Source organism: Perognathus longimembris, chromosome 23, assembly GCF_023159225.1.
Source record: "Perognathus longimembris pacificus isolate PPM17 chromosome 23, ASM2315922v1, whole genome shotgun sequence".
In the NCBI taxonomy this organism is placed as follows: Eukaryota; Metazoa; Chordata; class Mammalia; order Rodentia; family Heteromyidae; genus Perognathus; species Perognathus longimembris.
The window spans coordinates 24,500,039-24,527,668 of record NC_063183.1 but is presented as its reverse complement, the minus strand read 5'-3'; the positions used below and the strand labels follow the sequence as shown (position 1 = coordinate 24,527,668).

At 42.4% G+C, this 27,630-nt stretch overlaps 1 protein-coding gene across 2 annotated transcripts in view; it reads right to left on the bottom strand.

The window, feature by feature from the left end:
• Positions 1-13,963: 13,963 nt before the first annotated feature.
• The window catches only part of Rfx7 (regulatory factor X7), a 57,418-nt gene continuing 43,751 nt past the window's right edge, over positions 13,964-27,630 (bottom strand). Inside the window, exons 5-9 of one of the 2 annotated variants that reach the window (XM_048331873.1) lie at positions 26,620-26,736; positions 23,938-24,022; positions 23,152-23,359; positions 20,184-20,479; positions 13,964-17,880 (exon numbers count right to left, since the gene is read on the bottom strand). In XM_048331873.1, coding sequence (XP_048187830.1) covers positions 14,611-17,880; positions 20,184-20,479; positions 23,152-23,359; positions 23,938-24,022; positions 26,620-26,736 — 3,976 coding nt within the window. In that variant the 3' untranslated portion in view covers positions 13,964-14,610. The remainder of the gene's footprint in view (positions 17,881-20,183; positions 20,480-23,151; positions 23,360-23,937; positions 24,023-26,619; positions 26,737-27,630) is intronic. The other variant, XM_048331874.1, reaches the window with a different exon arrangement.

Sequence of the window (27,630 nt, the reverse complement as noted above, 5' to 3'; positions counted from 1 at the left end):
TATTCTTTAAGGGGGTGCTCTTCTAAGTCTCCAGACAGAAAGTGCACCTGGGACCTTGGGACCCACCCTGAACCCCCAACTCCTGCTCTAGGAATCTCAGGCTCAAGCCTGGAGAATTCTAACTACCCGTCCCCAGTCTCCTCTCCAAGCTCCACCAGCCAAACCAGGAAGGGTTTTGATTACCTCTTTGTGTGGCAGGAAATTGCCATAAGCTCACGTCCTCAACCATACGACGGATACGAAAAGCCTTCAACTTACCCCTCGACAGATCTTGATAAAGAGAATGTCTTCTAAGTCAAAGACAGAACTAAACCCGTTGTGTGTGGGGGGTGGGGGTAGGGGTGAGCTGAGCTGATATCTCACCCAGCAAGTTCTGAGCCTATGCGTGCTGTAGATGGTTCCCCCTGCTCAGATCCCTGGCCCGGTCCCCATGCTCTCAGCCCCCATGTGATCAAGGGTGGTCCTGGGAGGTGAGCTGGGCTAGGTAGGGACAAGTGGAAGGGCCTGGTGTCTGACTGAGTGCTGTCTGGCAAACGACTGCTTTGTACATTTGTGGCTCCATCTTCGGTCATGACCACGTGGTCAAGCTCGACTCTCTAGTCCTGCTGATGTGGTCAGTGTCTGGAGCACTTCGCCAGCCCTTTGCTTTCCGCTCTTTCTCCATTCTGTGGGATCCGTCGCTCATGTCATTTTCTTCTGCATGTTTGTTGTTGTGGTTTTTAATACAGGGAACTGAGCTCAGGGCCTTGTACTTTAGAGGCAAGTGCTCTGCCCCTTGAGCCATGCCTCTAGTTCAGGTTTTTGCTGGTTATTTTGGTGATGGGAATCTCTCAGACCTTTTTGCCCAGGCTGGATTTGAACTGTGATTTTCTATATCTCAGCTAGGATTACAGATATGAGTTATGAGCATCTATGAGTTTCCATAAAGCATATGGTCTATCATGAAGCTGAACATGGTGGAGTGTACCTGTAGGTCCAGCTGAGGTAGGAGAATAATTAGAGCCACACAGTTCAAGATCAGCCAGGGCAACATAAGGATAGAAACACGAAAGTTTAAAAATTTGTAAATAGCTGGGCGCTGGTGGCTCACACCTGTAATCCTAGCCATTCAGGAGCCTGAGATCTGAGGATTGCGGTTCAAAGCCAGACTGGGCAAGAAAGCCTGTGAGACTCATCTCCAATTACCCAAACAGAAAACCAGAAGTAGTGGTGTGGCTCAAAGTGGTAGAGTGCCAGCCTTGAGTGAAAAAGCTCAGGGAGAGTGCCCAGGTCTTGAGTTCAAGTGCCACGACTGACAAAAAATTTTAAAAAACTTACAAATGAAAGCATAAAATAAATATTAAAAATATATCTGTTGGGGCTGGGAATGTGGCCTAGTGGTTGAGTGCTTGCCTAGCATGAATGAAGCCCGGGGTTCGATTCCTCAGCACCACATACACAGAAAAAGCTGGAAGTGGCGCTATGGCTCAAGTGTCAGAGTGCTAGCCTTGAGCAAAAAGAAGCCAGGGACAGTGCCCAGGCCCTGAGTTCAAGGCCCAGGACTGGCAAAAAATAAAAATAAAAAATAAAAATAAATCTGTTGCCTTGAATCGCAGATTCTTGCGTTCTTGTCTTTTATCCCTGCTAGCCTATGGGGATCTTTATGGCATTATCTGCATTACTCTGAAGTTACTCTCTCCACCTAGTGGTAACACTAGGAAACTACATGCAACTTTGGTCTTCATTTTGATGCAAACCTAGGATAATAATTTATAGACTGAATGCTTTACTTATGCTACAGGTTACTTCAACTTTAATCTATTTTTGACAGTGCACAGTGTTACCTTTCACACAGACATAAACCTTTCTTACAGCATTTGTGCGTGTATGTGTGTGTGTGTGTGTGTGTGTGTGTGTGTGTGTGTGTGTGCCACTACTGAGGCTTGAACTCAGCTTCATGGACTTTCCTGCCCAGGCTGACTTAGAATTGTGATGCTCAGATTTCAGCCCCCTGACTAGCCAGGATTATGGGCGTGAGCCACCAATGTGAGAATAGAGGTGAAAGTTATGAAGAAAAAGGGAAGGTGAGAGCAATAATAATAATTAAAAAAAAAACACACTTTGTAACAGAAACAAAAAAATGCCTTTAAGGAGGTTGTTGGTAAAAAGGATCTGAGGTAATAGAAAACTCCAAAACTGAAAAAGTAAATAGAATTATGAATGGGGAAAGAACACGACTGAATATCCAAAGACTATCTCTACGAGGTATAAGCATGAATATAGGAATGCTGGAAGGAGAAGAAAGACAGGAATACAAGAAATACTTGAAGGAGTATGGCTGTAGCTCAGGAATAGAATATCTTACCAGCATTCATGAAAGGCTCTCAGTTTGATCCTCAACACACACACACACACACACACACACACACACACACACACACACACAGAAATATTTAAAATAATAATGACTGAGACTTTCCCCAAATTATCAAACACTAAACCATAGATCTTAGCTACTCAAAAGCCTGAGAGCTGATTATTTAAGTTTTTGTTTTTTTCTTTTTGTCGGTTGTGGGGCTTGAACTCTGGGCCTGGGCACTGTCCCTGAGCTCTTCAGCTCAAAGCTAGCACTCTACAACTTGAGCCACAGTGCCACTTCTGGTTTTCTGGTGGTTCATTGGAGATTAGACTCTCACAGACTTTCCTGCATGGGTGGGCTTTGAACCATGATCCTCAGCTCTCAGCCTCCTGAGTAGCTAGGATTACAGGTGTTAGCCACCAATGCCCAGCTCAATGATTGAAGTTTAAAGCCCAGGCTGGCAGAAAAGTTTGCTAGACTGCATCTCCAAAATAACCGGCCAAGAGCCAGACTGGAAGTGTGGCTCAAGTGCCATCGTGCCAGCCAGGAGCAAGTAAGCTGAGCCAGAACTCAAAAGTCCTGAGTTCAAATGCCAGTATGGGAAAAAATTAAAAATAAAGGTGGAGACAAGACTACTTGTTTACAGATGGCCTAAACATCCATGAAGAAAGTATCAAATATCAATAACAACAACATAACCATCCAACCAACTCCAACAACCTTGAATTAATCAGCAATTATAGCAAGGTTACGGGATATAAGATCAATATGCAAACATCAATTGCTTTCCTGTATGTCAGCAATGAACCAATGGAGCTTGAAATTAAAAACACTACCATTTACATTATAGTACTCCACAATGACATACTTAAATCTTACAGAATACACACACACACACAAGAACTGCGTGAGAAAAGCTACAAAATGCTGATGAAAGAAACCAAGGAACCACCAAGTAAACAGGAAGGTATCCCATGTTCATAGATGGGAAGATTTTTATCAAAATGCCAGTGCTTCCCAATATGACCTATAGATTCACTGCAATCTCAGGCAAAATCTCAGCATATTACTTTTTGTTAGTATTTATAACACAATTAAAATTTATATGTACATGTAAAACAAACTGTAATGAACCCAACATTTAAACAATATAAGCCCAAAGCTGGAAGCGTAGCTCCGTGGTAAACAATATAAGCCCAGGTCACAGTGACTCATACCTATAATCCTAGTTGTTCAGGAGGCTGAGATCTGAGGATCCCAGGAAGAAAAGTCTAATGGACTCCAGTTAACCAGCAAAAGGCCAGAAGTGGAACTGTGGTTCAGGTGGTAGGGCACCAACCTTGACTGAAAAAGGTAAAGGAGAGTGCTCTGGCCCCAAGTTCAAGTCCCAGTACCAACATATACACTAAAGAATGTAAAAATATATTTGCAGAGCACAGTTTTACAAAGACTGCATATATAGTAGACACTATTCATCAGATTAAAACTAAAATTATAAAATACTTTATTTGACTTTGTTTTGATTTGAAAATGTTCCCAATCATTGAGTTACACAGTACAACAGTTGCTTAATCAAAATTTAGTTTAATGCAAATATCTGGCATCTGCCCAGGAAGACCATAAGGCCATTGTCAAATCAGTTAAAATTTCAGTTCCAAGCAGCAAGGGTGACCATCTGCTGTGGCTGGCAAAGAAAATAACATATTTCAAGATGCAAATGCACCTTCTTCTCTCCCTACAGTTCTCTCAGAAGGCTTGTTAGCTGAAGATAATTTGGATATAGCATCTAGCCCTTACATGAAACTGACAGATTTTCTGTAAATGACAAAATAGATAATGATAATGAATGTTATGCTTATTTGCTATTATGAAGGACCGTGATTTTTTTTGGTTTGGTGCCAGTCCTGGAGCTTGAACTCAGGGCCTGGGCACTGTGCCTGTGTTCAAAGGATACAGCTCTACCATTTTGAACCATTTCCAGCTTTTTGGTAGTTAGCTGACAAGTCCTACAGACTTTCCTGCCCAGGCTGGCTTTGAACCACGATCCTCAGATCTCAGCCCCCTGAGTAGTTACGATTACAGGTGTAAGCACCAACACCCAGTTAGGACCATAATTTTGTAGCTTAATACCCTGTGACTTCTTCAGAAAAATCTATCTTGTAGATCATTAGTCTTGACTTGGTTCATCAAAGTGGACTGTCCTTGCTAGGAACAAGCCATTAATTAAGCTTTGTGCAAACACAAAGCCTGTGCATTCAATGACAAGAATCTTTAAGGAGCTTCCAAATTAGTGGGAGACAGTGATCTATAAATACATGCTCAAGTATATTAAAAAATAACAACTATGAAACAAGCCAAATGAACTAGCAGTGAAATCTTTTTACTGGAACAGATAAGAGCCAGGCAATGGCTTCCCCACGGTGCACAGTTCCAGCAAGACTTAGATGCACAAACATCTATCACTACAGGTCGAGGCATCTGTGGAGGAACACTGAAAGTATTACAGAAATTCTCAAAACCAATTGTTAATGGGTAGTCGGGCACCCTTGGCTCAATGCTTGTAATTTGAGCTACTCAGGACTGTAGTTAAAGGCCAGCCCTGGGGGGGAGGGGGGAATTCATAAGACCTCCTTCTCCCCACCTTCTTGCATCTCAACATAAAAGCTGGGAATTGTGGTACATACCTCTCATGCATGGCAGAAAGCATAAATAGGAGGCATTCCTGCTCCAAGGTAGCCTAAAGTGAGATGCTAAGTTCAAAACTAACTAGCGTACAAAGGACGGGTGGCATAGCTTAAACAGTAGAGTCTATGAAGGATGAGGCTCTGAGTTCAAGCCCCACTAGTACTGGGAAGAAAAGAGTATTTCTAAATCTGCATATATCTGGTTCCTGCCTCGTGGCATTATTTAAACTTTATCTCCTGTATTTTAAGTGGATACTACCCAGGGTTTGTTTTCCCCCCATATTTATTAAAAGCAATTATTAATATTGCTCAATGTGTTCTGGGGGTGATAGCCTGCTTCTAAGATTTGTAACTCTACCAGCTAACGATTGGTTTCATCCGTTGATGGAAAAATCTGTTTCATTAGTGTTCACAAAGTGTTCATTTTCTATTTCTTCATTACTTACCATAATCTTTTTAAATTGTAAAAACAAACACACAGAAAGCCACAAAGAACTAGTTAATGGCTCAGTGAATTATTGTAAACAAGTCTCCATAGCCACCACCTAGGCAAGCAAATGGAACATTGGCACATGTCCCAAAAGCCCTCCAGAGTCCACTTATTCTTGCATGATAATAATTGCTTTGCTTATGTCTTGATTTTACCACCCACATGTGCATCTGTAAACATTGTAACATTGTACTTTACTCCCACCTGTTCATTTAATACAAACTTGAACATGACCTTGGTGGGTTTTTTTTTTGAGACAGGGTGTTGCTATGTAGCCCAGGCTGGACTCAAAACTCAAAATCGTCCTGCCTTAATGCTCCAAATGTTGTGATTACTGACAAACCCCAGCACACCCAGCTTAACATGACTTTCTTTTCTTTTCCTTTTTTTGGCAGTACTGAGGTTGGAACTTAGGGTCTGAGGCAGGATCCTCTTACCTAGTTTCCGAGAATGCAGTCTATGGTTGGTGCACGTGACTGACTGGACAGGGGCAACAAAAGTATGTAGCAAGGAGGATTCCTCACCTCATGGCAGACCGGAAGTGAGGAAATGAACACAGGAAGTGGCAGATAACACACTCACCGTGAGCTACTTCCTCCAACCAGGTCCCATTTTCTACTTTTCACCACTTGCCCATAAAGCCATCATATTATGAATTCATCCAAGAAAAAAAAAATCCATCCCTTAGGTCAGACTCTTGGGATCCAATTATTTTCCCCAAACCCATCAGCTGGCAACAAAGCCACCAAGGCAGGAGCGTATGGGGGACATTTTATATTCAGACAACAACAGAAGAACCCATCAAGAATTTCTGGCCAAGTGCTAGTGGCACATGCCTGTAATTCTAGCCACTCAGGGGGCTGAGCTCTGAGGATTGCCATTCAAAGATAGCTTGGGGCAGCAAACTGCCCCGTGAGACTCTTATCTCCAATCAACAGAAGTGGTGCTACTGCTCAAGTGGTAGAGTGTTTGTCTTGGGCAAAAGAAGCTCAGGGATAGCATCTAGGCCCAGAGTTCAAGGCCCACCACCAGCAGGAAAAAAAAAATGTTCAGGAATTTGAGGAGAGAAATTTCACAACTATTATGAGAGTAAGTTAAGGCTGTGGGAGACTAAATATTGTATCATCCAGGGTGGATTTGTGTTAGGTAAATGCCGTTTCAAACGTGAAGCCCATATATAAAAGGTCTCATGAGTCAAGAAATCTATGTTGGTATTAAATAAACATGCTCAGCTCTAGATGGTTTAAATTGAAATATTACTGCTCTGCTTCGTTTATGGCAGTTAACTCAAAGTCCAGCCCTCTGCCTATTTACTCATAATTTACTTTCTGATAGGCATGTGTTTTCATAAGTAAAACCTAATGTTTAAATGCTAAATTTCCAATTGAGATAAATGCCTTTTCTACAGGCATTTAAAAGACCTATACATGCTTGGATTTAGGAGTTACACGATGGTCTCAGATCTCTTTGAGGTTCACAGAAGGTTCTAGAAAGTTATCTGGACAGGGATTATTATTTTTTAGAATGCAGAGTAGTAGAATGACATGAGTTAGCTGGGCGCAGGTGGCTCGTGCCTGTAATCCTAGCTACTCAGAAGGCTGAGATCTGAGGATTGAAGTTCAAAGCCAGCCCAGGTGGAAAAGAACCTGTGAGATTATCTCCAATTAACCAATCAACAGTCAGAAGTGGCACTGTGGTACAGTGCTAGCCTTGAGCACAAAGAGGCTCAGGGACCCAGGCACTGAGTTCAAGCCCCACAGCCAGAAAAAAAAAAAAAAAAAAAAAGGACAAGAGCACATGCCTGTATTCCTAGCTATTCAGGAGCCTGAAATCCAGAGGATGGAAGTTTGAATCCAGCCTGGGCAAAAAAATCCGAGACTCCATTTCTAATCAAGCAGCAAAAAGTCTGGCTGGAGGCACAGCTCAAGTGGTAAAGCACCAACGAAGTGCAAGGCCCTGGGTTCAAATCCCATATTGCCAAAAAAACAAACCAAACCAAACAAAAAACCTGACAAGTACTGGGCCTTGGTCACAGATGTTCTTCTCTCTCTAGCCTGCAAGAGTCTTTTGTTTTTTACAGAGCAATGCAAGCACATGTGATGAGTTAGTGAAATAGAAGACAGGTTTATAAAGAGGTAAGGATTTGATTAAGTGAACTGGGTGTTTGTAAATATATGGAAACAGCAGCTTTGGATTATGCTTCCAGAAATGACTCCTGGAAGGAACAATGTGGTGGAGACAACTGAATTCATCCCTGGCTTTCCTCCCACACAGGAGACAGATGGAAGTTGCTAGCCTGCCACAATCATCCTCAGCACCCCAGATGGCCCTTTTACTCCCCCTTCCCTGTATTAAGGATTGCATTTAGAGCTTTCCGTTCGCTAGAGATCCACCCCTTGAGCCATGCGCCCAGTCCTTTCAGTTAAGTACTTGAGATAGGGGTCTCATGCTTTTGCCCAGGCCAGTCTCAGGCAGTGATCCTAACTCCACCTTCTGAGTTGCAGGGATGACAGGCATGCACTACCACATCTGCCCAGACTGCTAATTTGGCATTGGAACACAGAATCACAAGACCCTGGTGTGGCAGAAGTTGGGGGTGCATGAGCTTCCTTGCAAGAAACGGTCACGTGGAAGTGGTAGGAAGATGGCTTGTTTCCACAGCTCAGAGCTCCCAAAAACGAATCTAACAGGTGTAGCGTAATTCACATGCAGAACCTAAGCTGTGAAGTCCAGGAAATGTCATTTTTAGCTTTCCAGGCTCTACGTGCCAGGAAGAACCTAGAATAGAAATTGAGCAAGTCAATCCACATTTGCTGGACCATTCAAAACTGATGGGGGTAGGGGTAGGGGTGGGGGTGGGGGGAACAGTGAGCAGCCCGCAACCACAGTACACCATCAAGTGAGGCTCTTTCCTGGGGTCACTGCTGTAATTGGCAGAGCACATCTGACACCAATGACCAGAATGCTAGATTGCCTTTCAATTTGCCCCATTAATGCTCTTTAGCTGTTTAAGCAGCTTACAGCCCACCTAATCCCTTCCACCCCCAAGGAGTATTCAAATGCTGTGCTAAAATCAGGGTTATTCTAAGGTCATCGCTTGATTTATCCATCCCAATAATAAAGAGATGCACTCTGCTGGCCAATTTCTTGGGTGGAAGAGACAACCTCTGACACTAAGTGATCACCAAGCGCACCTAACATTCTCAATCTCCACTCCCTAGAAGCCTGCCAGTGGCTTTGCTGATTACAATTTGGGTTTCTCTTGAGGAACCAAAGACTCAAAGTAAAAGTAAGCATGACTTACACGGCAAGGAAATTGTTCTTTCTCATGAGAGATATCCAGCAATCAGGATTAGCAAAGGTTGCTTCCCTCACAAAGCCATCAAGTTCCTCTGTCCTGTCATGCCACTATTCCTAGCATGTGTTTGGTTTTTTTTTAACCTCAAAGTCCAAGGGAGCTGCTTGAGTTCTGTCAATTCTGCATTCCAGCAGTCGGGAAGGGCAGGAACACTTCAAAGGTGTAGCACACAATTCTTTTAATGGTATCCTTTTGGTTGAGGACTAAACTGTACACCAAGCTACAAGAGAAGCAGGTAGGGCTGGGAATATGGCCTAGTGGCAGAGTGCTTGCCTCCTATACATGAAACCCTGGGTTTGATTCCTCAGCACCACATATATAGAAAAGGCCAGAAGTGGCACTATGGCTCAGGAGGTAGAGTGTGCTCAGGCCCTGAGTTCAAGTGCCAGGACTGGCAAAAAAAAAAAAAAAAAAAAAAAAGAGAAGCAAGTATAGTACTTTCTTTCAGATGGCTGTGTCCAGCTAGAAACCAGGGGCTAAAGGTATTTTTAAAAATCTTTTCCTATCCTTTCCTATATTATAGCTACAGAAATGGCACTTCTTAAAAAATTTCAGGTTAAAGCCAGGCACCAGTGGCTCACATCTGTATGTCATCCTAGCTACTCAGGAGGCTAAGATCTGAGGATTATGGTTCAAAGCCAGCCTGGGCAGGAATGCCTGTGAGACTCTGGAAATGGAGCTGTTGTTCCAGTAGTAGAGCACTAGCCTTGAGAGAAAAGCTCAAGGAAAGCACCTAGGCACTGAGTTCAACTTATAGTACTGGCACATAACACACATTCAGGTTATATAGTAAGTGATCCCTTCTTCAAATGTGTACTTTAACAATTCACTTAACTGAATACATACATAAATCAACTTATTTCACATTTAATCAAAGGAAAAAATGTGGTCTTACAAATAGTAGCTGAGGAAATTTGCCCTTAGAATGGCCAACTTTTCAGCTCATGGAAAGGTGGCAGAGATCTAAACCAGGGCTTCCAATTAGTCCTTGCCAAAATGTTCTTGGCTTATCAGAAGGTAACTACTCATCTTGCCACATATCATATTTAGTCATATGTATATATACTAAATGTTATATATGATAAATACTAAATATATACAATGTTATATATACACATATGTATATGTAAATCAAGAAGCTAAACTACATAAATTGGCCTCAGGGTGAACATTTGTCTAGTGAGACCAGGAGGGTGTGTGAAATGCCTAGGGGGGACTCAGGACTTTTTCCCCCTTTTAGATAAAAATGAGAACTGTCTGTTGTAACTCTACTTGAGATGTAAAGGATACATTTGAGTTTTGGAAGCCATACTGTAACCATGAGGTAATAGGCACAGAAAAGTCAAGCCAAAGGTGATAGGACAGGCACAGCAAGTCAGATCTCACCCTTGCACACAGCCATTGAAGGGCCCCGTGTGTGTGTATACATATATATATATATATACATATATACACACACATATATATATATGTGCATTCGAGACATTGGCTTTCAAGAACGAGCATATTCCATGCCGGGTTTGGGTTTCACTACTTGGTAGGAATTGAAATTTCTGCCTGTCTGGCTCATGGAAATACCTGTATTGCATTTGAATAGAACTAGGCCTTTATGTCTCCTATGTTGTTATTATCTTTGGTGGTGGGACTGGGCACTGTCCCTGAGCTCTTTTGCTCAAGGCTAGCACTTTACCACTTTGAGCCACAGTGCCACTTTGTTTTCCGATGGTAAACTGGAGGTAAGAGTTGCACGATGTATCCTGCCTGGACTGGATCTGAACCACAATTCTCAGATCTCAGCCTCCTGAGTAGCCAGGATTACAGGTGTGAGCCACCAGATCCTGGTTCATTTCCTATTTTTCTATTATTTTCTATTCAGAGATTCAGATTTATGCCCACCGAGGCACTCCCCATGCCAACACCTGCAAGCAACTATCACGTGAGAAAGCAAAAGGACGGATGACTTCTTGGCCAACACAAGGCGAAAAAAGCAACAGAGAACCAATGAATGAAAGATTCATCAGTTCCCTGTGATTCATAGCAGAATAGATCAAGGCACTTTTTGTTGTTGTGTGGGTCTGTCATAGTGCTTGGATGCAAGGCCTGGGTATGTCCCTGAGCTCTTTTGCTCAAGGCTAGCACTCTACTACTTTTTTTTTTTTTTTTTTTTTTTTTTTGGGCCAGTCCTGGGCCTTGGACTCAGGGCCTGAGCACTGTCCCTGGCTTCTTCCCGCTCAAGGCTAGCACTCTGCCACTTGAGCCACAGCGCCGCTTCTGGCCGTTTTCTGTATATGTGGTGCTGGGGAATCGAACCTAGGGCCTCGTGTATCCGAGGCAGGCACTCTTGCCACTAGGCCATATCCCCAGCCCCTCTACTACTTTGAACCACAGCATCTCACACTTTCCTGCCGGGGCTGGCTTGGAACCATGATCCTCAGATCTCAGCCTCCTTGGTAGCTAGAATTAGAGGCGTGCGCCACCAGTCCCCTGGCTTGGCCCAGTGCCATTTTCATCTACACCCCCAAGTTTCATGAGGACAAGGGAAGCGTGGTAACACACATGTACTGTAAACTGGCATACAATATGCATCTCACAAAACACCTTAAGATCCAGTCAGTTTAATATAAAATGTTTTTAATCATCTTTGAAAACATTTAAAAAACAATTTTGAGCACTTTTAATAAAAAAAGAGAACTGAAATGCTACTGCAATATCAACTACTGTCATTTCAGCAGGTACAACAGACAACAGAACACTGGGGAAGTCTGACCTTTTGCACTCAATGAAAACATGAAACAGGGCTTGCTTCTGTCATTTATGGTGTAGTAAAGCACATTGTAGTACAAGACTATTATTTGAAACCTCAGATGCACTGCACAAAAAAAAAACCACTTTCCTTCTTTTCAGTTCAAAAGTCAGTGCTTATTGCAATTATATGCAAAATTATTTACTTCATGAAGTCTTATCATGATAAACAGTATGCAAAATGTCTGAAACATCAAAATGATGGAAATAATCTGAAAAGAGAATGTATTCAACAACTAAGCAGAATTAGTAAACATGAAAAAAAAAAAGGAAATAACTTGTGAATAACTATGCTCATCTGGTTAACTATGAACCAGTTTCAATACAGCCAGGGGGGTGAGGAGGGGAAGTGGTTACAGGAATTCCTAGTACTGTACAAGATAAATTGGTAACACTCATGCACATTTGTGAGCATGTATTTAACATGGTGAAGCAAACTAAACTTAATTCTTCCTGCTGGAATATTCTCGTGTAAGAGAATAAGAAATAGAAATATCTCATTGAGATCAATGCACATTGCTACATAAGACAATTTCATCTGTCACTTGGATGACATTTTGTCTTTTTCATAATGAAACACATTTAAAAAGTTTAATCTGTGGACTGTATTGGTTGCATTTATCCTAAGAGATGTGCCTACCACAGGTTCAACAAATTTAGTGCAATATATGAACCCCAGAAAGTTTGCTGGACGAATTCAGCCAAATTCAAAGAGTTTGCTGCAATACTACACATGGTGGGTAAAAATCCTCGTCTCTCTCTCTCTCTAATTTTTTTTATCAAAAAAGATTTTCATTATTTTTTATTAGTAGGAAGCTAATAATGTAAACAAGGGATTAAAATGGCCTCAAAAATCTCCTTATCAGAGTATCTCATATAGAAAGGCTCTCATCATTTGTTAAAAGAAGTCACACAGTTTCCTTTGGGTATTGCATACTTTGGTGCGCAGTAGTGCTGTGTCTCGATGTACAGTGAAGAAATACCTAGCATCTAGAAACAATCTAAAAAAGCATTAAATCAAGTTAACAGCGAACACACACAAATGCCAATAACTAGGACATAGTGACATATAAACCTCTGAGCCAACCCTAGCACCATTTATTTATCAAAATATGTTAATACCCTACCTTCCAAATTTATCCAGCAGTGAAACCTTATTAAATGAAACCCTTCATCACATCTATTAAATATTCATTGATTGTAGTCTTCTGATCAGTTTACGAATTAAGGTAAAGAAAAGCTTAGCTAGAGCTAGGTTCAAGGTAGTATATAGCAAACGGTTTAATGTTAGCTTTCAAAACTTAACGTCAATTAAAAAAATCTCTTTAGAGGTGATCTAGAAACTCACCTAAATGGAGCTGTCTACTAGCGAGGAGCTTTGTGTCAACATGAAATTCATAAATATTACTTATAAAACAAAATGGGAGCTATAGAGAGAAACATTTTAAAACAAATCCTGAGTGCTTTGCTTCTTTTGCAATTGTGTTTATCACAATAAATAAATTAAGCATGTAATAAAATGTTCCTCTTTTTTTCAAGTACTATTATTATCCCCTTTATCAGAGATACAGATTTGTGGCTTCAGACCTTAGGTGGTAAAATGTTTGTTTTCTTTTGCTTGGCTTTTAATGTTACCTCCTTCCTGCTTCTTTCTTTCTTTCTTTCTTTTTTTTTTTTGCTAGTCCTGGGGTTTGAACTCAGGGCCTGGGCACTGTCCCTGAGCTTCTTTTGCTCAAGGCTAGCTCTCTACCACTTGAGCCACAGCGCCACTCTTTTCTCCAGCCTTTTCTCTGAATGTGGTGCTGAGGAATTGAACCCAGGGCTTCATGCATGCAAGGCAAGCACTCTACCACTAAGCCACTTTCCCAGCCCTTACTTGCTTCTTAAACGGATCCCATAATCAAATTTTACTACTACATTCAGGAGGAACAAAGGAGTCAGTCAGCAAACCCAAGAGGAAAAAAGCTGGTTACTAAAGAGTAGCATAGTGAAAACATTTCAAAAGAAATCTTAAATAAAATTTCAGTATGTACATGCAGCCTTTGTGATGAAACTAAGAAAACATTTTTCTCTTCCTTCTAAAAACCCTCACAACTAGTAAATAATAAATCTTGAAACATGGAACAGTTTTCCAACATGTCTCTGCTCACTCTATTAAATGACATCTGGATGTGTGCGTGTGTGTGTGTGCGTGCAGGTGTGTGTGTGTGCACATTAGCTCCCATGTTAAAACCAGCATTTAAAAATCAGATTAATGCAAGGTCACAAATATAAATGGCTACTTGTTTTCCTCTTAAAAAATTTAGTGCAGTTTTCACTTTCCTTAAATTAGTATTTGATTTTTCCATCATCTTCTGCTTAAGCCCTTCATTGTGGGAGTGAATGGTACTGAAGCCCGAGAAAGTCCTACAGAGATTTTCCTTCTACAGTAGCTTTAATGCTTCAAGCCTCAATATTTCTAATCACCTGAATATTATCTGTGTTGAGGACTCGCTTGTCTACACTTCACGGGGGCTGTGATTTCATACCTACAAAACAATACTGGCAAGAGGAGAGCCTATACCTACAACTGATGCTATTGTCTAAATTCTGTGTATGCAACTGATGAATTAAAATGAACTTCGATAAAAGCCCTAGGTTGCTCTTGTAAAAGCTGGAAAGTCGATTCTTTACTAGCAAACAATGTGATTAAATGGGGGAACACCAGAAAATTTAAAACCTAATACTTGTTCTTCTACAGCCTACTGTCTTCAGAAACGTGTTCAGAACTGAGGCGAGTCTAGCCATTTCCTACTGATGAAGAAACCACTGCTGCAGCAAACGCTTTTAAAATGTCACAATTAATAGTAAGTGTTTCTGCTGCGGGAGGCACTTCCATTAAGACAAATACAATACATATGTCTTTAGATACAGTGTGCTACATATTATAAAACACAATTTAACCCAACATTTCAACAGCAGGATGGTCCTTGCTTTCTATCCATTCAAAGCCCGAGGAAGCCATTGAGTTTATGGATTCGTTGCAGATTTGTTGAAACAAGGGGTCATTCTTTAATTCTTCCAGTGTAGCTTCGTCGTCTTGTCCCTGCTGGCGACCTGGATCAAACAGTAGATTTGGGTCCAAGGTGTTCAAATCATTGATGCTGCCTGAGAGGTCAGAAGACAACCTGATGTCGCTAGAGAAATCTGACACAGTACTGCTGAGCTCAGAGGCTACCTGGCCTACCAGCTGCTGGTTGGTTTGCAAGCTGTCTCCACTCAACAGGTCTTTAACAGTACTATTGAAATCTAATGGTTGTTCTCCCATTTCAGATTGTGCTTGATTATCTCCAGGAGAAAAACTGATCTGATCGGTGCTATTACTTTTGGTGAGGTAAGATGGTGTTTGGAATTCATAAACAGAAGTGCTGGAGTCGATCATATTCTGTGAGTTGGCACTAGGAAAAACAGTAGAAGTTTCCAGAATCTGAGTGAGATTCATCCGGGCCGTGTAATTGGAGGGCATGTTGTTCATTCCCAAACCTCTCATTGCGTCGTCATTGTCGGAATCGAGTTTACTCAACAGCACGTTGGTTATTTTCTTACTGTTCGTCTGCTTTTGGAGAGCGTTTGGGAAAGCTGTCTGCATCATGACTGTCAGCGGAACCGACTGGCTTCTCTGAGCTATGTTGTTGGCACAGGCATCCGTGTGCGCATTTGTAAAAACATGAACCTCTGGAGTGACTGGACTTCCAAAGGGGGTCACATTAGATCGTGGGATATTAGACACGGGATAGAGGGTGCTTCCACTAAGGTTACGCTGGCGATGGACGGCAGGGCTCACGCTCCGACACCTGAAGTTGCCGCTGGCAGAAGAATTTGTTCCTTTGTTATCAAGAGGGGCGGGGACCGCAAAGCCCTCCTGCTTGTTGGTACTGTTCACAGTGGCACCTTGATGCTGCACAGGAGAGACAGGAGTCAAACGGCCAAAGTGAGTGTCATGATGTCGGGACTGAGACTGATAGGACTGGCCAGGCACGGCGAAAGCATGAGGCTTCCTGAAACGATCTTCCACGAGTTCCTGGTAGCTGGGGAGAATGCCATGGCCAGAAACCGATGAACTACCAACCCCACTATACCCATTATTCATCCATTCAAGCTTGGTTTTATCAGGGTGTGTGGCCATGGGCCTCTGCATTGGTTTCACAGGACTGCTGGAGACAATGCTGGCATCGTGATAGGCCATACTGGAGCTTATTGGGGTGAATGCAAATGGATTCCTGCACTCAACAGGGCTGGGGGGGACGCTGCTGCTGCAGTTCGAATGCGGAGTACCAATGGGCGTATGTCGACTGCTTCCTAAAGCACTATCCACAGGTGTAGTCTGGGCCAGCCTGGAGCACGGGCTCTCCCGCGACAGACTCTGAGACCCAGCAATCATCTCAGACGTTGGGGTCGGAGTCGGGGTTGGGGTTGGGGTGGGAGTGGGAGTGGGTGTGGGCGTGTGGATCGGAGTGCCATTGCTGTGGATCGGATGATAGAAGTGGGTGCTGGAGGCATGAGATGACATTGGAGCTCCGGGAGTAACGGACTGACTCTGAAGGGCCATTCCCAAGCAGTTACCGTAAGAGTGGGAATTGTTCATTGACATCTGCTGCTCCATAAGCACCAGCTCCTCCACAATGCTGTCTTGTGTCAGTTCATCATCAAAAGGGAAGTAGCTCTCATTTGTCTGGGAAACAGAAGGCTCAAACTCTTTCAGTTCAGACTGCAGAGGTAACTGATCTGAAGACTGTGCTTGTATTTGATTCAAAGAAGATTCTTGTATCTGGCTATGAAGCTGCTGGCTGTACGTCTCCTGCGGCATTCCTTCTAATTCCCAAACAGATTTCTCTAAATCATTGATATCAGAGTGCTCGGGAATTGTCATAACACTGATATCTTGCTGTGGTTCGCAGCTGCCAGACATAAACTCAGAATCCTTGGTGACTTGCTGCCATTCATTTGGATTAAAGCTGCCATCACGGTCCAAGAGAAAGACATTCCCTTCAAGTTTTATTTTTATATCTGGAGATGATGATGGTGTTATTTGCTGTTCCAGAGTGGAATCACCGGCAATAAGAGCAGAAGAACTCAACGGCTGATTTTCTACCACGTGTGAATCGACACTGACTGACAGTGTGGTAGGAATCGGAGCACCTGCTGTTGAACTTTCAGATTTCCCTGAATGTGGAACCTTTTGGTCCTTCTTAACACTGCCTGGTTTCTCATCTTCTATGATAACTTCGGAAAGCTGTTCCACGATTGGTTTCTTGACGGGAGGCACCTGGGACTCTTGCAATGCAGAAGACAGTCGTTTTCTGGGACTTCTAGTGCATAATTTAGAGTCTTTATTTATTGAGTCACCATTAGTTGGTGAGCTGGTGCTGGTGAAAGGTAGGTTCTGAATAGCAACTGAGAGAGTGACAGTGCTTTGATTATTGCCTGGTGAGGCGCCCGGCAGGGTTTCATGACAGCGACTTTTACATTTGGTCCTCTGGTCACAGGCCTTGGTTGCTGCTTTCCCCTCAGCGACACCTTCATTTGAGGGCTTTTGTCCTGTTCCATCTGCATTGCTTTTCTGCCCCAAAAGCGCACTGGGTGCTGTTTGGGGAGCTTTAGTCCCATCAGTGTTCTCTTGGCATGGTACGGGATGCTCATCCGATGATCCTTCAGGCTCCGTTTTGACTTCCACAGCAGAGGATCCCCCAGTGCCACTGGTCCTGGACCCAGGGGACTGAAGAGAAACAACAGAACCATTCTTGATCTGTGGGATGCTCCTGGATTCTTCTGTCGTTCCCGGAGCACTGCTGACTGAGGCAGAAGGCTTGAGAGGGGCATTGCTGCTGCTGGGTGTGAGGGATATTGTTGTCATTTTCACCACATTTAGAGAACTGACGTGCGGTGCAGGCACAACAGCAGTTTTGATGGGACTGCTAGTAAAGAGGACAGTGGTTGGAGAGCGGATGGTGAGCGCACTGGTGCTGGCTGGCTTGGGTAAGATCTGAGGGTAACGGTGGCGGGCAGAACGGTCCCCGCCTGGACTGGCCGGAACGTTCTGAGGGGTCTTTGGTGCCTGTTTCACAGACTGCATGTGCTGAGTGACCACCTGTACGTTGAGGGGGAGGACTTTGCCGTCAGAAGAACTCAATGGGTTTGGTGAAGTTACCAACTGCCTGGTCCGCTGGACCTGAGAACAGGAAAGGGGGGAAAAAGATCAGATTTATCTAGTCCAGGATAGAAATAGTAACACAGGGGCTGGAAATGTGGCTTAGTGGTAGAGTTCTTGCCTAGCATGCATGAAGTCCTGGGTTCCATTCCTCAGCACCACATAAACAGAAAAAGGCAGAAGTGGCGTTGTGGCTCAAGAGGTAGAGTGCTAGCCTTGAGGAAAAAGAAGCCAGGGACAGTGCTCAGAGCCTGAGTCCAAGCCCCAGGACTGGCAAAAAAAAGAAAGAAAGAAGAGAGAGAGAGAGAGAGTGATAAATATGCACACAGCATGAAGGCATTTATTAAATGTTAATGGCACAAGAAAAAACAGGCAGTTTGTATATAGATGAGACTCCTTTTTAGATCAGTTCTATTTAACCGGACACTCAAATGCTGATATGTAAAAGCTCAAAGCAACATATTTAGACAATGTAATGGTACACAAGAAGAAAATTAAGATAGTTTTCAGCTAATAAGACCAAAATCTTCAGACCTGGGACAAATGCTTGCTGAAAGAATGATTTTTAGGAAGAAGAGATAAAATGTGAAGATCACTTGATCAGGTATATAACGGTATCCATGCCAAGAAGAAGGCTTCACGCATGGGAGACAGACTGTCTTATAAAAGGGTCTACCTCGGACTTCAGTAACTAAGCCACTGTGGTTCAAGTCCCAGACAAAACTGGGATGGAGTGTGCTCTACAGTAAACAGGATGGTCAGCTGCTATTTAATGGCGTGAAAATGATGAAGGTAGGGATAAAAACAAGAAAAATAGACAAATACCTCCTTAATAACGTTATCAATAATAATGAAATTACAACCGCAGTTGTGAGACAAAAGGGGAGGAGACAATTAACTTCCACTTGTAGAGAAGGAAATGGACTGAGCGTAGCTATGAGACTTGCCCAATGTTCCAGCTCCAGCTAACCACAGAGAAGGGCCTACATTAAATTATCAACACATATTACAATTTTGATCCACCTGAGTCTTAAAAAAAAAAGAAGTTTAAGTCAAAAAGAGTTATAGTTTTACTTTCTTTTTTTTTTTTTTTTTGTGGCCAGTCCTGGGCCTTGAACTCAGGGCCTGAGCACTGTCCCTGGCTTCTTTTTGCTCAAGGCTAGCACTCTGCCACTTGAGCCACAGCGCCACTTCTGGCCGTTTTCTATATATGTGGTGCTGGGGAATCGAATCCAGGGCTTCATGTATACGAGGCAAGCGCTCTTGCCACTAGGCCATATCCCCAGCCCCTTGTTTTACTTTCTTAATTTGGCCAGGGATGAAACAACTCACTCTTAGAGCTCTGATTGGTTATATGTACAATTTATATATCTTGGATCTTTTTGTGTGTGTGTGCTGGTCCTGGGGCTTGAACTCAGGGCTTGGGCACTGTCTCTGAGCATCTTTGGCTCAAGGCTAGTGCTCTACCACTTGAGCCACAACTTCACTTCCAGCTTTTCCTGTGATTAATTGGAGAAAAGATGCTCATGGATTTTTTTGCCCAGGCCGGCTTCAAATCACAATCCTCAGATCTCAGGCTCCTGAGTGGCTAGGATTATAGGTATGAACCTGCTGGATCTTTATTTTTTATATATTTCTTGTTTTTTGTTGGTCGTGGAGCTTGAATTCAGGACCCAGGCATTGTCCCTGAGCTTTTTTGATCAAGGATAGCACTCTACCACTTTGATCACAGCTTCACTTCCAGTTTTTAGGTGGTTAATTGGAGATAAGTCTCCTGCCCAGGCTGGCTTGCTTTCTTTTTGCCAGTCCTGGGGCTTGAACTCTGGAAATGGGTATTGTCCCTAAGTTTCTTTTGCTCAAGGTGAGTGCTCTACCACTTGAGCCACAGCACCACTTCCACCTTTTCTGAGTAGTTTATTGGAGGTAAGAGTCATACAGAATTTCCTGCCTGGGCTGGGTTTGAACCACGATCTTCAGATCTCAGCCTCCTAAGTAGCTACGATTACAGGTGTAAGCCACCAGCGCCCAGCCCAGGCTGCCTTTGAACCAAAATTTTCAAATCTCAGCCTTCTGAGTAGCTAGGATTACAGGTATGAGCCTCTGGCACCTGGCTGGATCTTTATATTTTACTTACATTCATCTTGTAGCTTGCTATGTAATCAACAATATCCATTCTGAGTGAAAGACCATTCAGGGGAATCTTACATTAAAAAAAGCTTATGATTGTTTCTACACATATATTTGTCTTCTCCTCATCTGCCACTTTTCAGTAAATGACTGACTTCCCACCCTCCTAGGAGACCAACACTATTTAGTCATATTACCGGAATGGGGCTGGGGACAGCTGCCACAACAATGCCAATGGGCTGAGGAGAAAGGATCGCAGGGTTTCCATTGGGAAGATTAGCTACTCCATTGGTGGAAGTGCCTTCTGATTTTTTTGCTGGGGAGTCTCCAGGCAAAGGGGATTGTAGTTTCTGTTCTTGCTGCTTTTTTTGGATTTTCCGTTGCAATTGCTGCTTAGCATCAATCGGGGATGGCAAAGTCTTCACTTGAGGCTGAAAGGTATTACTTTCAGCTGTAGGTATAAAAGCAGAAGGCTGGGCGATTCCTTTAATTCCTGAAAATAAGCAGAAAGGAAAGCTAAAGTGATACATTCTCCTTTGTAGGAGGAAGTTACATATTCTTTGGAAATGTACGTGTCTACTGGACAAAGCTACTGAGACAGCCAATTTGAACTAGATTTCTTTACAAAGCTGAGTATCAGACTTCAGTTTATAAACATCTGTCAACACAGTTTTGACATCTTAACATACAGTTTGACTAAGGTGACAGTTTCAGTTAAATCAACAATAGCAGCTAAAAAAAGAGTAGCTATGTCATAAGTGTGTAGTGGTAAAAGAGAAATGTGTGCTGAGAGCACTTTTACATTCTGTCTGATATCAGTCAATATTTCTACCCTTTTTAATTAGAAGGAAGTTCATGCATTTTCATGACTTTAATATTCAGTTCACAAGGAATACTCAATAAGTATTTGTTCAAACAACTCGCTATTTTAGGGGAAAAAAAAGTGTGCAGGCCAAAGAAAATTTTTAATCTTAACAGAAATTGGCACCACCATTGTAATTGTTATACTATGGTATGATCCAAAATTCATGAAGCAGAATTTCATAGTAAGACTAAGGTTAAATTATTCTGGAAAGTGTCACTGAGAAATGTTTGTGAAAAGTAACAAGATAATGGATGTATTTGTATATCTATGTATCTATATAGAGGGAATATGATTCAGTAAGCAAGACATAGAATTGTTTTCCTTGGTGCTGGGGATCAAACCAAGGGTCTGGCTCAGGCTAGGCAAAGTCCTACAACACTGAGCTATATTCCCAGTTTCCAGTGAGATATGAATTTTAGCTTAAGAAAAATGAATTATATAATAAAAGTAATCTTTTCAAAAGCATTTTTCACATGCAGAGAGTAGCACCATCCTGCGGATGCTGCTAACTCTACCTGGCCTGCCCTAGCCCTTCTACCTTTCAGCAGTTCTAGGAAGCAGCAACAATATGGAGTGTGTGGGGGGGGGGGAGACAGGGGAAGGAGGGAAGGAAAAGAAGAATGGAGAAAAGGGGCTGGGGAGAAGACAGGGAAGAGAAGGAAGAAACCACAGCCCCTCCCACTCACTCACTCTCACTCTTAGGTCACTAGCCCCTGATCTCTTGGCCCTCTTTACCACTGAGTATTAGTTTGCCCTGGCCCAGCCTCAGCTCCACTTCAGAGCACCTGTACCCAGGAGTGCCTCTGCCAATGGCTCACAGCTTGGCTCTTTTCCCCCTGCCAGGGTTTCTGGACAGGAGTGAGTTCCAAGCAGCTGACTTACAAAAAGGACATTTGTAACACAAGCTGTCCTTAACCTGGAGACTATATTTACAAAAATCAAAATTTGCCCTCAAGAAACAAAACTCAATTTACTATAAAGGACATATATTTTTAATGAAATAAGGGCTTATAACAGCATTTCAAGGAACTGAAGAGCTATTTTAAGTAATAATAGAAATGATAAAAATGTTTAGTGTTCCTAGATAACTGCTTTTAAAACAGGAAAACACCTGTTTATATGTGTATGTTGTAGTGTTTTCAATAATAAAAAGCTGTTTATTTACACTTATGCCTTGGGAATTCATTCATTCTCTTCATTTACCATTTGAGTTAGACTTGTGAATAATGTGGGATAACAGATATTCCCTTGATGCTTCCTCAGTGTGTTCTAGTATCTTCTCAGTACCAACAGGAGGAGGAGAAAGAGAACAAGGAAATTAAAGGGCCCATGCCTTTGCCAGAAGAAAAGATAATAGATATAATAGTAGATATAAGCTAAACTTTGGAGATAAACAAAGCAAGACTCAAATCCTGGCTCCATCCCTTATCTGCCCACAGATAAGCTACTTAACCTCTTGAGTATGTTTTCTGATCTGCGTATCGGGAATAAACGTTTTTTGAGGAATGAAATGAGATAGCATATATGAGCTACATGGCTAGCTACATGTCTGACCAAGCATTACTCTGCTGATGTTTAAGTTCAAGCAAACAAACAGGTTTAGGACACACACACAGTTTGCATACATTCAGACAAAAGTATGACTAGCTCTTGTAAGTAACTATTTTTATGCAACTGGACCTCAGCTGATTTTAAAACAAGAGGACAGATTACACGCACACACATACAAATCCCAAAAAATGATGGACAAGATAAATCTATTGTAGATTAAACCTATTATAGACACTTAGAAGAATCATCTTGGCAAACAAGTTTCATGTTCATTTGAACTGATATTTTATACAAATATTAATTTAGGAGAGAGTCATATATGTATCAACCTACACAGTTTTATACTAAAACTTCAGTTTCCCTTTTGTGAGACCAAGTTACCAATCATTACGCTCAAAGACCATTTTACTTATAAGCTTAGTTTCTGGGATAGGAGTCAAGTATATATAACTTATAAATTTAATCTTATTTCACTTCCAATATGTAATCCAGTAAATAGATTCAAAGTACACATTTAAAAAACGGCAATATGAAGATAAATAATCAGTAGGGAGAGTCCAAATAGTTTCATGTTGCAGCAGAGCAATTATGCAAGTATTCGATTCAGCTCTACTATGAAAGGATTACTGTTTGGATTGCTGGCTTCACAAACCTATATGAGTTAAGTGTGAAGTGGAGAAAGAATGAACTCCAGTCAAACCTTTCAAGCACAGCAACCCATCACTTCCAGCTTAGCGGTCACTTCCTACCTGCTGGTGCTGCTGCCATGACAGTCAGTGCTGCCATTGACTTGGTACCTATATAGTGACTTTTTACAAGGAAGCGGGCTAACTCCAAGACTGTGTCGAATGGCTGGCTTAACACCTTCTGGGCCCATTCACACACAAGACGGCCAGCAGAAGACAGAACTTCCTCATCAATATTCTGAAGCTGCCCAGAAGGTTCAGTGCCCTCCAACTAAACAAAGGAAAAAGGAAAAGTTAACGTAAGGAAAAAAAAAAGTTCAGAGAGAGATAAACTGAAGCACATTAAAAGCACGCCATCTCAAGAGAAGAGACCATTTGAACCGGAAGGGTCAAACAATGGGAGTGACCTGGACCAGCACAGGGTAAACATAATGCTTTAAGTGGTTGTTAAACTTCTATGGGGACTCCCAGATGCTTTTGGTCTTTCTAAATTAGAAGCTCTGGCTCATGGGAAACAAATTATGTCAATAGCCACATTTTCTAAAATTTTATCCTATACATACTACAGTACAGCTATTTTACAACATATTTTTCTTCTTGAATACACACACACACTCACACAGAGTCAAGACCTGTCATGGACACATCTGTAAGACACAACTGTAAGTCTTTGTTCTCCTGAATTTCATGATGATGTAGGTCACACACACTAACACCTTGTATTGCTCAATTATTTGTAAAAGGCACACAGTTTCTGGTTTTATCCAAATCCAGCTGTGCAAGGTACATCTCAATTCTGATATAAAGGTTGAGATTCTACATACTGAAAAGATATGGTAGAATTCTTACCCCATCTCCAGTTTTGTGAAAGTCAAGGTTGGGCAGTGTTGGCATATGAACAAAAGCTTTTTTTCTTAGTCCACTGTAGCAATATGTAACAGAGAGTTAAGGTTGAAAGAACATTGAAGAAAATGGACTGCCTATAGAGATAGATATCCCTGCTCCCCTATACCCCCCCCCCCCCATGAGATAATACTTTCTAGATTCTTCTGTAAGAAAAGCTGAGTGTCAGAAAGTCAGGACAGAGGCTGGGAATATGGCCTAGTGGCAAGAGTGCTTGCTTCTCATACATGAAGCCCTGGGTTCAATTCCTAAGCACCACATATATAGAAAAAGGCAGAAGGGGCGCTGTGGCTCAAGTGGTAGAGTGCTAGCCTTGAGCAAAAAAGAAGCCAGTGACAATGCTCAGGCCCTGAGTTCAAGCCCCAGGACTGGCAAAATAAAAAAAATAAAGTCAAGACTTTTTTTTTTGGTTGGTCGTGGGACTTGAACTCAGGGACTGGGTACTGTCCCTGAGCTATTTTTCTCAAGGCTAGCACTCTACCACTTGGAGCCACAGCTCCACTTCCCATTTTCTGGTGGTTAATTGGAGATAAGACTGTCAAAGACTTTCCTGACTGGGCCGGCTCTGAATCATGATCCTCAGATCTTAGCCTCCCGAGTAGCTAGGATTACAGGGACCTGGCCTCTCAGAACACTTTATTTTTTATTTTATTTTTTTGCCAGTCCTGGGCCTTGGACTCAGGGTCTGAGCACTGTCCCTGGCTTCCTTTTGCTCAAGGCTAGCACTCTGCCACTTGAGCCACAGCGCCACTTCTGGCCGTTTTCCATATATGTGGTACTGGGGAATTGAACCCAGGGCTTCGTGTATACGAGGCAGGCTCTCTTGCCACTAGGCCATATTCCCAGCCCTCAGAACACTTTTTAAAACTGGAATTGTTCTTATAGAAAGTTCAGAATTACTGTTGTAAATTGATTTATTCTCATTTGTTACAAATATTGTGAATTAATGTTCCTAAGATGCTATTCCAGCCACCAGTAACAAACAGGTCAGAAGGAAAGGAATAGCCAAGACGGAAACCTGGCACAGGGAAGAGAAACTTTAGCTTGGGGCACTGGGACAAAAACAGCTCTTAAAGAGTGTCACAAGGGCCTTAACCTTTTCATTTCTCTTTTTCCACTGAATCACACAGGATTATCACCTGTAACATGCCAAAAACACATCAAGACTTTTTTTGTGTTCAGGACACAAGGACAGGCCATGTAGCAAGGGTTCAACACACCTGTAGAACTGTCACATTCTTCCTGCCCTTCCTCAGGTCCTCCATAGTAACTAAGCTTATGCTGAGATCAAGATCACAGACAAAATGAATACACTTCAAAGAACAGAGACTCTAGTTTACAATCTTCTCCCAAGAGTGGAAATATCTTTAATAAATTCTTAATTTTTATTTCCTTACTTCTGTCTGTTCCTGTGTGTGTCTTTTTGTTACAAGGACTTTACCTGCCAGGTGCCTGTGGCTCATGCCTGTAATCCTATCTACTCAGGAGGCTGAGATCTGAGGATCGCGGTTCAAAGCCAGCCCCAGCAGCAAAATCTGTGAGACTCTAATCTTCAATTAATCACCAAAAGCAACCCCCCAAAAAGGAAGGACCTTTTTTGTGCCCCTGTTTTAATTTTAATATAGGCCTTAAATAGCTGGCTGAGGGCTAGGAATGTGGCTTGGTGATAAGAGTGCTTGCCTAGCATGCATGAAGCCCTGGGTTTGATTCCTCAGTACCAAAAAAACAGAAAAAGCTAGAAGTGGCACTGTGGCTCAGGTAGTAGAATGCTAGTAGAGTGTGAGCAAAAAGAAGTCAGGGACAGTGCCCAGGCCCTGAGTCCAAGCCCCAGGACTGGCAGGAAAAAGAAAAAAAGAGCTGGCTGAAAAACACTAATTTTCAGCATATTCCATAAGAATTACTTTGAATGCATCATCTGCATCATCATCCCTATAACATTGTTATTACTAATACTGTCAAGGAAATATATATGTTACTAAATTAGAGGGGGGAAAGAAGTGAGGCTAACACATTTCTTGGCTTCTTTTAACATAATTGGCAATTACTGAAAATGTGTCATTTCTCTGTAATTTTTATTGTTAAAGCAAAGAACACCAACACTTTCCAGTCACAGAGAAAGGTAAAGTTTATGACTGTCTTAAGCAAACATTTTCCATTTCTTTCTGTACTTTTGATACTGACTGGAAAAGTAACATTGGAAGGTATTCTACTCCATTCGTTTGTCCCTCCCTCCCTCCCCCGTCCCTTCCCCCCCCTTCCTCCCCCTTCCCCCCTCTCTCTTGTCCTGTGGCTTAAACTCAAAGCCTGGGCACTGTCCCTGAGCCTCTCTGTGCTCAAGACTAGTGCCCTACCACTTGAGCCACAGTGCCACTTCTGTTTTTTTCTGAGAAGTATATTGGATCTGAGAGTCTCATGGACTTTACTGTCTGTGCTGGCTTGGAACTGTGATCTTCAGATCTCAGCCTCCTGAGCAACTAAGATTATAGGTATAAGCTATCTGCGCTGGGCTCAGTACCTTGTTTCTATTTGTTGATATCAATTTACTTTTAAATATAGGACTATAACAGTAGATAAACTACAATAAGGAAGAACCTAAGCAGCTACTGACAACATTCTGGTGAAGGATATTTAGATTTGCCTCTAGTGCCCAAACGCCGTGCCTTCATGTTTGGAAAGACGTTTTTCATGATCTTTCCAAAGTCAGCAGCACTTAAGGGATGGTAACCAAGATTGTCACAATAGCTCCTGCAAAAAGAAGGATGGACCAGGTGAGTGAGTGAGTTCATCATTCCACAGCATGAGAGAGTTCATCATTCCACAGCATGGTGCTACATACAATTTTATCCCTCTGAAAACGGGAACAATGAATTTTCAGTAACCTACCACAATTTATGGAATCACCACTCTTTGGAGACATGAACCATGAATTAACTTGGACTAGTTTGCTGGATTCACCCTACATAGCACTGATTTCAATAGTGCCTTGAAAGTTTGCAGTAAGACACAATATTGGTACAAGGCTTTCCAACCATACTCCTGTATCAGTACATCTAGCCCATCCCATAGGGCTCTAAGTTTCACAATCGTGAGGCTTACAACCAGGACAACTTTTAATAGAACATCAAGCATGAAGGGCATTAGATATGACTCCACTAGATGTGGAAACATGATACACTAGAACTGGATGGGACCTTAGAGATCTGTAAGAACTTTCTTACTTTACTGATAAGATTAAAAACAAGGGCAGAGGGCTGGGGATATAGCCTAGTGGCAAGAGTGCCTGCCTCGGATACACGAGGCCCTAGGTTCGATTCCCCAGCACCACATATACAGAAAAACGGCCAGAAGCGGCGCTGTGGCTCAAGTGGCAGAGTGCTAGCCTTGAGCTGGAAGAAGCCAGGGACAGTGCTCAGGCCCTGAGTCCAAGGCCCAGGACTGGCCAAAAAAAAAAAAAAAAAAAAAAACAAGGGCAGAGCTGGGGATATGGCTTAGTGGCAAGAGTGCTTGCCTCATATACATGAAGCTCTCTCTGGGTTCAATTCCCCAGCACCACATATATAGAAAATGGCCTGAAGTGGCTCTAGTGGCAGAGTGCTGGCCTTGAGCAAAAAGAAGCCAGGGACAGTGCTCAGGCCCCGA